The following is a 9,823-nucleotide window of genomic DNA, read 5'->3' on the forward strand; positions in this document are numbered from 1 at the left end:
CCACAGGGTTACTTAGTTGTGGGATCAGCACCACAAGAACATCATGCAAGTTTGAATCCTGTAAAAGCTTTTCCTCTCTTGGACTCCCTGCATGTTCACAGGCATTTATGAAATGCTGTGGCTGCCACGGTTCCAAACCCTGCCATGTGAGGACACAGCCCTCTTGGCTCTCCATGCATGCACCTCCATCTTTTAAACTTAGCATTTAAAACTACCTTCACAGACCACCTCTGCCTGCATCCTTTATCCTGATACCCATCCATCCTTGAAAGCAGAGGTATCCAGAGTGTATGGCAAGAATTTCACACACAGGGTCCTGAGGTCGGGAGAGTCCGTTGCACCTGTGATTTTACAATCTGTGGGAAAGGACCCTCCCACAGATGTGATTTGTTCATTCAAAATACATTTCCCTGGCAATGGGCAGTTAAGGATCAAAGGTGGGAATTGAGAATATCAAGAAACAGGTGCATTCCAGGATGTGTGGCTGAGGATATAGTTTGATTCACACAAAATGGCAGCACAGGGATTCTTATAGATGCCATTTAGACTTCAGTGTGCTACTTGGGTTGAAGAAAGAAGCCATTAGAAGAATGAATAGGATTTTTTTAACCTCAAGTACAAACAAGTAATCACACACATACTTCTGGACATATCAGCTCTTTAATTCTCTGATGTTGTGGGTAGGCAGTTGGGGGAAAGAGACATTCAAGGTCTCCAACTTTTTCAGGTTTATAGAAGTGCTTGGAAATGTTCGTAGATGGGCTTGGAAGTGCCTCAGAGATCAAAGCAAGACTTTCAGCAGAAAGAGAGCAGTCAGAATTGATGGGATGATGGACGTCAGGTGGGGGCTTCCACTACTGCTGCCTGCACAGCCAGTATGGATTTTTACATTATCTATCACTTCCATATCCTTTAAGTTGCAAGCAGTTTCAGTTGCACAACCCATACCAAATACTGGGTAGACACCACTAGCTGCAAAGAGAAAGATCCAGGGGTTAGTCTTGTCTCTCATCTTGTCTCCCCTCCTCACCCACATCCTCAGGTCAACCTATCTGCGTCCTCTGTGGAAGAAAAGGGTGTGCAGAGTGCCCCAGAATCCCTGTCTGTCTGTCTGTCTGTCTCTCTCTCTCTCTCTCTGAGGCTCATAGGAGAAGAACGGAGGCCTGCCAACAACCATGTGAACCAGCTTGAAAGCAGACCCTTCATCCAAATGACCACCGCCCCTGCCAACACCTTAACTTCCACCTCATGGAGGACCCTGGGCCAGAACCATCCAGCTATGCCACATCCAGATTCCTGACACACAAAAACTGTAAAATAACTCTTTGTTGTTTTCAGCTCTAAATTTTGGGGTAACTAGTTATCCAGCAATAATTGGCTAATATACTACACCCTTTAGGAAAATGATCACCAAAATGCTTGGGTAAGTATCGATACCTGTGCCTACAAACACAAGACACTTTGTCTCTTCCCCTCTACAGGCGAGGTTGGTTGGTTGGCAGGTTGAACCCTGGTCACTGTAGCAGGCAGGACAGGTAATGCCATTGGGATCTGAGGACTTCCGAGCCACTGAATGAAGACAGAAAAAATGTATCTTAAGGAATAGGCAGATAAAATAAAAGAGTTCATTATTTATCCCCAAGATCATGGTTATTCTAGGATTTCTACACACACACACACACACACACACACACACACACACACACACACACACACACACAATTACAACCAGGATGGCATGGGGGGAGGGAAGAGGATTGTAGGTATTACTTGTTTCCATGTAAAGTAATAAAAAACATGTATTAGGAATTCAGTGTTATTTTTCCTTTTCATGAATCACCCCCTCTCTGCCCTGACTGGAGACAAGTATTTAAATAATGGTAGAGAAGATAATCTGTGGTCTAAAAAGATACGATTGAAGGACTGAGGAATTAAATAGATGAGGAAGGACAAGTCTTTCAGTGGGAATCGAAGAGAAAATTATTTAAATCGACCGACTCACATTTAGAGAAAATCCCCGAACCAATCCCTGCCACCCACTGTCACTCAGGAGACGAACTGGTGTCTAAGGAAGACACTCAGATCACTCAGTCTCCCCCACTGTCACCCAGTCTCCCCCACTGTCACTCAGTCTCCCCCACTGTCACTCAGTCTCCCCCACTGTCACCCAGTCTCTCCCACTGTCACTCAGTCTCCCCCACTGTCACTCAGTCTCCCCCACTGTCACCCAGTCTCCCCTACTGTCACTCAATAGAAGGACTGGTGTCTAAGGAAGACACTCAGATCACTCAGTCTCCCCCACTGTCACCCAGTCTCCCCCAATGTCACCCAGTCTCCCCCACTGTCAAGAGAGGGGCTAGTTTCTAAGGAAGAAGGATCACTCCGTCTCCCCCACTGTCACTCAGTCTCCCCCAATGTCACTCAGTCTCCCCCACTGTCACTCAGTGTCCCCCACTGTCACTCCGTCTCCCCCACTGTCACTCAGTCTCCCCCAATGTCACTCAGTCTCCCCCACTGTCACCCAGTCTCCCCCACTGTCACTCAGTCTCCCCCAATGTCACCCAGTCTCCCCCACTGTCACTCAGTGTCCCCCACTGTCACTCAGTGTCCCCCACTGTCACCCAGTCTCCCCCACTGTCACTCAGTGTCCCCCACTGTCACTCAGTCTCCCCCAATGTCACTCAGTCTCCCCCAATGTCACCCAGTCTCCCCCACTGTCACTCAGTGTCCCCCACTGTCACTCAGTCTCCCCCAATGTCACTCAGTCTCCCCCAATGTCACCCAGTCTCCCCCACTGTCACTCAGTCTCCCCCACTGTCACTCAGTGTCCCCCACTGTCACTCAGTGTCCCCCACTGTCACTCCGTCTCCCCCACTGTCACTCAGTCTCCCCCACTGTCACCCAGTGTCCCCCACTGTCACTCCGTCTCCCCCACTGTCACCCAGTCTCTCCCACTGTCACTCAGTGTCCCCCACTGTCACTCAGTGTCCCCCACTGTCACTCCGTCTCCCCCACTGTCACTCAGTGTCCCCCACTGTCACTCAGTGTCCCCCACTGTCACTCAGTCTCCCCCACTGTCACTCAGTGTCCCCCACTGTCACCCAGTCTCTCCCACTGTCACTCCGTCTCCCCCACTGTCACTCCGTCTCCCCCACTGTCACTCAGTGTCCCCCACTGTCACTCAGTCTCCCATGCAGAGGCCAGACGTGTGTCTATCTCAGTTTCCCATGCAGAGAGGGACTGGCGTCTATCCGTGACGCTCCACAGGAAGCACGGCCACCCATTGTCACTCAGTTTCCCATGCAGGGGAGGGACTGGCATCTATCCATGACGCTCCACAGGGAGAAGGACAAAGCAATGTCAGTGGGTATCTCAGAAGCAGAAAGATGGGTTGTGGACTGGTTCTTAGAAGGCAGAGGCTAAAATCAATGGGCTGGGAGTAGGAGCAGGAAGGGAGGGAGAGCACAGAGCTGAGCTGGTCCTCACCTTGGAAGTCCGCTTTGTTGCAATTTTCAGTTTGGCAGCATCGATAGCCATACCCAAATGTGTACTCATTCCCCAGTGTGGCTGAGAAGGCCTTTGGATCACACTTGCCTAAAGAACAGCCTTTCTTCAGGATACGCTGGTTCGATTGCTGCTGCTGCCCTGCACAGAACCAAACCCCAAGAATTTTCTGTCTGCCAGAGGCAGTGATGCCCCATGGGCAGCCAGTATTAAAGGACTGCAGGTCCCCACTCCATGTGTCGTCTTTAGTCTTTCCTCTTCTCCGAAAGACTGCTTTTGCATTGGTCCATTTCATAGAATAAACCAACGGAGGGACAGTGTGTTAGAATTTGCTAAAAAGGGAGTGTCAGGCCTCAAGGGTCCCCACGAGATTGGTGTAGGAGCCAGGACCACCTAGACCTTTCCCTGGACACCCTGTGTTCACACAGTGCCCCATCCCTGCCACCTCCTGCCCCCGTACTTTCCTGGCCTCATCCTGGCAGGACATTATCTTAGGAAGAAAGGATAAAAGAGACGATGCATAAAGGAATGAGGAGATACATCAAGTTTCTGAACAAAGTAACCCCTCACACTAAGCACCTCCTGTGTCTGCCCTGAGCATCTGGCAGCTCGGGCAGGGTGGCTGGGGCCTACCTGTCTTATTAAGTTCTTTCTTTTCACTGAAGCAGCCGAGAGAGGTATCACAAGTTTTCTCATTGCCATTGTTACACTCTTCAGGTTCACATTGTGCACATTTGTAACTCTCTACTAAAAGGAAATAAATATTGTTCAAAAAATAATTCAAGAATGAAAACTGTCAAGTCATAGTTGATGTTTCCAATAGCCGGAGATCCCTGGGAATCAAAGTCCCATGAAACCTGGTCCCTGCGGGGCTGGATGGGTCCCTGGAGGCCCACACGGCCCACAGTTGCTCCCTAAGGGACTTTATTGCTGTCTTCACCCCTCAGATCTTTGGGAGAAAGGGGCATTTGTTCATTCTTACCCACAGTGCTGGAAACAAAAGCAGCGAGGACACAGATGGTGGGGAGACTCTTTAGGCTGGAGGACAGGGACATAATGGCTCCTTTGATACACTGCAGAAGACCCAAGTGAGAATGAAGGAGTCAGGGATGTAGGTCCAGGCTCCTACTACAGCATGTGCTGGAAAGAGCTGAGCTGTTGCCTCTCAAAGCAAGCATCCCATTAGCTAAGGACACAAATTTCTCAGTTTTGAAGTCGCCTTCACACAAAGAGGCAGCCACCCTGACATGGGTATTACCACCCACACTGGAAATGCTCACCTTCAGGTATTTCAGATCTTCTTGTGAAGGGACTGCCTCTGAGATGGACAGGAAGGCAACTCTTCTCACCTAGAGAGGAGAGGCGACTTAGAAAAGGAGGAAAATCCTGAAGATGCGATCTCTCCCTGTCCCTTTCTTTCACTTACTTTTATAGCACTCCAGTTCAAGTGGCCTAATAATTAAGCACTGCAGATCAATACCATCTTGACGCAAAGCCAAGTGCAGTAAATGGCACTGGTCTAGGAAGACACTGAGAACAACTGTTCCTGACTGTCTGATCTCCCAGTAGAAAACTCTCTGGGGAAAAAGATTCTTGTGAGTTTAGCAAATAAGTTGGAAAAGAAAAAGAATTAAGAACAGCTTGTAATTCAGAACCATCCAGTCACATGTCCTTCAACAACAATTTTAATGCTGGGTCTCGCATAGGCATTTATCAAGCATCCAGCTCCAGAAACAGACACAAAATGCGAGGCCGTTGTAGCGGAGATATCGTTGACTGAACTAGACATTGCTGTGGAAGACTGCAAATAATAAATCTCTCCTAGAATTAAGTGTCAGAGGGAGGAGACTGCCTCTCTTTCCGAGAAACAGCTTGCTTCCTTTTTCGAATAATATGAAGTATGAACTCTCAGATAAAAGAGTTTTTGCCACCAGGAAGTTCAGAGTTGTATTTTATGCCAAACCATGATTTCTGTAATTGCTTCCTGCTGTTCTTCTTGTATGTTGCTGCGTTCATCTTTTTGAAGCCGGCTTGTCACCATTCAAGGGGCAGTGGAGATGTTAGTGGGACGCCCACTTGTGAAAGAAAGAACATGGCCTAGGAGACAGTGGTCCTCATGGCAGGGGGTGGAGGGGAGTACTTCACAACACCTCTGGGCCTCTGTTTTGTGAGCTGTAAAGAAGAGTCCCAAGTCTCCCTCCCTGGGTTCTGCAGGGTCTACAACAGAGACGGTGTCTCTGGCCTGTAGCCGGTATCATTGTCCAGCTGTTCCTCAGTGCTAATTCCCAGATCTCCTTCTCATGAGATCCATCCCTTCCTTTCTCCTCCCAGAATCAACTCTTATGATCTGCTTATATTTCTCCAGATGAGGAACTGGGAATCTCCCTTTACCCCATTTTCCTTCTCCCTCTGTCTTTATTTTCTTGCTGATCTATTGTTAGGGCATAAGCTCTATCCCCGGCTACTTGTTTGACATGCGAGACAAGGGAGATAAGATAAACACCTTTATAAGCAAGCTTTGAGAATTTCTTATTACAACATATGTCATTCTTCATTGGTATCTATGGACAAGTTGACATATCTAGCCATAAAAGGCAATAAACCCTCCTGCCAGGCACTGAAATCCTGATTGCACAGTCTGAAAGTTCAGGATGTTGTGGTTATTCTCTACAGTGGGCAGGAAGGAGCCTCCTGGGGTCTCCTTCGGCTGAGTGTTGAAGAAGAAGGTGTCAGGCCTGCAGGAGAGAAGCAACAGGGCTGTCCAGGTGCCTCAGAGGCCAAGGCATGGAGGAGCAGGAGAGGGACAGGCCCAGGACAGGTGTAGGGGTCAGCAAGGCCTCGCTGGAATCTCTGCAAAGGCACAGCACGATGCTGAGAAGTGCGGCAGCAAATATAGCAGGTTCTTGTTTATTGAACGAAGTCGATAAAGAATTGCAGAGGAGACAGAAACATGCACTCAGAGAAGGCCAGAGGACCCACTAACCCCTCAGACATGGTTAGGGTAGAAGATGCCCTTCAAAATGGGTGGGAAATGCCAGCTTCCATTCCAGACAGAACTCTGCTCAGGCCCCACAAAATGACAGAGCCAGGACTTGCTAGACAGATTCGGGCATTCGTTCTAAACATTCTGTCATCAATTATCCTTTCAAAGAAGATGTACGGACTTCCCCAACCTAGGAAGGGATCCCAGACTCCCAGCCTTGTGGAATTTCATGAGCCATCTCCCCCACCACCAGCCTGTCCCACTCCACCTGCCTGGAAACTCATCTTGCCAGGGGTTGGAGGAAAAGCCTGCAAAAATCGTGCAATATCATGGTGTGACAACTGAGGAGGGGTCACGGCCCCACCGCTGTTCCTTCTTGAAGGCAGGTTTTCAGGAAATGGCAAAGATTCATTTTATACTCTGAAATTCAGGCTTCATTTTATATAACCTTAAGCCAACCCAGGCAGAGACAAATATATATGATACCCAACCAAGAACAACCTGCAACCTCATTCCAGCTTTCTCCTGTTCAGCCTCCATCATAACCACAAGATAACAGACAAAAATGTTGTCTCTTGCTTTCTTTAAAAAGAGGGAAAAGATCGTTTTGCATAGAGAGGGGCTGGCTGAGCACAGTGAGAATAGGCGTTGGAGTGAGTCCTGTCTCTAGTTCTGTCACAGAGCACTGTGTGAACCCAGACGCACTGTTCCACTAGTGTGAGCCCTGGTTTCAGGAATGTGCAGGGAAGATGGCAATGCCTACTTCTCAGGATGGAAAGGAGATGGTATGTGTATGACACGCCTGTCGCAGTGCAGGCACATAGCAGTGGACTTCCCTTGTCCGTATTAGCAACATGTGAGCAAAAATAGGCAAGAGTTTGTGGTTGGTGGAACAAGGTCAGTGGGGCCAGTCAACCTGTTGAAATTCTCTCATATGCCAACGTGGAAGTGAACATCTGGGAGCAACAATATAAGACAAGTGCACATCCTGTGTTTTTCCTCCACCATCTCAACTGAGGAGACATCTCACAGGGTGACTGGATGTCCAGAAGCCCCCAGAGGCTTGGACCCCCAGATCGGAGACTCCCCACAGAGTCCTTTGTATGGTTGTATAGAAAGAAGGATAGCATCTTCATTTTTCCTAACCTCTACCTGAAATGTAGCCTTTCCTTCCATGAAAAATGGAGCCCACAAACCACAGCAAATCTACCCACCAGGAGTCATCACTGAGGTTTTCTTATGACGTGGCATCTGCAGATACCTGAAAGTATTCTTTGCCTTCATCAGCTGCTTTAGACTATTTCCTTATCAGTCCCACTGACAGGTCCTGCTATCTGGCAGTATTCCACATGTTAGGGGAAATTTATGACCATATTTTAATACAATGATAATCCTGTGTGATTGGATTTTTTTAAGAGAAGGGGTTCTTGGGTCCACAGCCTGCCATATTCCCATGGCAGACATGGTTTCTACCCCACTTCTGAAAACAGCAAAATCAGCATCTCCCTCCCAGAACAGTGCTCTGTCCCCATGCCCATGCAAAAGCATGCTCCAAGGCTGCACATTTCATGATTCTTTTCTTTTCTTGGCCCATTAAACCTCTCCCCTTCTTCCTGATAATACTTACTCATGAACTCTGACCAGCTGAGTTGGCCAGAAATAAGGATAGTTTCCAGCAGAGGAATTTCAGAATTTCAAGCCAGGAAGCCAAACTTACAGTGTAGTCTTGGTTAAAATTTTGCTAGTTAAATCCAACTACCCGTTGCAACGTAGTGATGCTGGATGCCTACCTGGGCTGGCTGTCAGTGCGGCCTGGAGCCTGAAGGGCAGGCTGGGGTCAGTGAGGAGGGATCGTCAGGCAGTAGGAACCGTTTTGCCACTGCTGGTAGAAAGCCAGGGTCTGCATCACTCATGTCACATGGAGAATAGAGTGGAACAGATATTAAATTTGGGACCGCCCACCTCTGTGCCAACTTCCTACTTCCCCAAGCAGGTCCTCAGCAAACTGTCTGCGGCCCAGTGAGCACAGACCTGGGCTTACCTGTTGTTACTGTGGCAAAGCTGCCAGTGGCCCACCTGGGGATGCCATTCGTGCAGAAAAACAGAAGAGAGTCCAAGACACTTATCGGGCACACGGGTATTCACTGTCTTCATCACCTCCCCCACCTTCCAGCTTCAGAACCATCCTACAGATCTCCTTGTGGGTATCCTGCTCTCTCAGGGCAGCTGAGATCATTCTTGGAGCCAGAAACATGTTCCAGACAAAAGCACTGCCCAGGGGGCACCATGGCCACCCTCCCGTCAGCCCAGCTCCTGGGCTCAGTTCTGAGAGTGGCACACTCCCTGTTCTCCCAGCAGACAAAGACTGTCTTCTGGACCAAACTCTATTTCAGGCTCTCTCAGCTCCCTTCTCAACTAGGCCCTGATTTGGGGGCTTCCATGTGGTTCTGCCTTGTCCAATTTTAGCAAGAATCCTGCGATTCTGGGTGGGTGAAGGGTACTGAGAGCAGGACGCAGGAGCTGGGAGTGTAGAGGCAGAAGAGCAAGGCCCAAGTGGAGTGCCCTGGGGGCCTGCAGAATGCCTGGCCCTGCCTTCACTGTCCTCACCAACCTGCCATTCTAGCCTTTATTATGTTATAACCCCTGGCATAGCATAAGAGGCTTCATGTGAAGGTCTGAACAACGGCCAATTCTCGTAAACTGAAACCGCAGTATCAGCAGGTCACAGGCAGGCCAAGGCAGGAAGCAGTCTCACTCTGGAGAGGTTTCACTTTTACTTACCAACTGCAAGTCTTCTGTAAGAACTATTTGTCTAGCCCTTTGACCATTCATATATTAACATCTTAACGTTTTCTTCTTAGCATTTTATGACAGTCATACATATATACAACTGATGTATATGAACTTACATATGTGTATAAAACATGGATGTAAACACATACTATAACTTCTATATAAAGATGCCCATTTTGTCGTATTTATTGTTATTGGTTCAATGTCTACCGTTTAATGCTCAATTTGGGGGATTTTTTTCTGGCTAAAATGCCATTAATTTTGATATAAGCAAATCTTGTAGCTTTTCCTACTGTGAGCTGCATGGGGGTAAGATTTCCATCTGCTTGTTCACTCTTGCATCTTTAACACATGTGATGCTGATACTTAGTTGGTGCTTGGTAATTTTTGTTGGTGAATGATTCTTATTCTTGATCTAAGATGGCAATTTTCTATTATTTGAGGCTTTCTATGTAACTCTTCAAACATGGAGTACTGTGTGATGATAGATTTCAACTTTAGGGGCGACATTTATTGATTTTAGACTTTTAATAGAAATCAGCT

The 9,823-nt window shown here is 48.0% G+C and overlaps 1 protein-coding gene across 6 annotated transcripts; it reads right to left on the reverse strand.

Annotated features, from left to right (window-relative positions):
• Positions 1-641: 641 nt before the first annotated feature.
• LYPD8 (LY6/PLAUR domain containing 8) lies at positions 642-9,189 on the reverse strand. Of its 6 annotated transcripts, none has more exons than XM_063614028.1 (9): positions 8,529-9,189; positions 8,278-8,387; positions 4,931-5,081; positions 4,785-4,853; positions 4,487-4,577; positions 4,138-4,251; positions 3,487-3,645; positions 1,438-1,569; positions 642-972 (listed from the first exon to the last, which is right to left on the reverse strand). In XM_063614028.1, the coding sequence occupies exons 5-9, from the start codon at positions 4,557-4,559 to the stop codon at positions 782-784; spliced, it is 669 nt and encodes a 222-aa protein (XP_063470098.1). In that variant the 5' UTR covers positions 4,560-4,577; positions 4,785-4,853; positions 4,931-5,081; positions 8,278-8,387; positions 8,529-9,189; the 3' UTR covers positions 642-781. The 6 variants fall into 6 exon arrangements, with proteins under 6 accessions (XP_063470098.1, XP_063470097.1, XP_055090312.1 ...); XM_063614027.1 differs by having other exon boundaries at positions 8,278-8,395; XM_055234337.2 differs by lacking the exon at positions 4,931-5,081 and having other exon boundaries at positions 8,529-9,175.
• Positions 9,190-9,823: the final 634 nt, after the last annotated feature.

Source organism: Symphalangus syndactylus, chromosome 19, assembly GCF_028878055.3.
Source record: "Symphalangus syndactylus isolate Jambi chromosome 19, NHGRI_mSymSyn1-v2.1_pri, whole genome shotgun sequence".
In the NCBI taxonomy this organism is placed as follows: Eukaryota; Metazoa; Chordata; class Mammalia; order Primates; family Hylobatidae; genus Symphalangus; species Symphalangus syndactylus.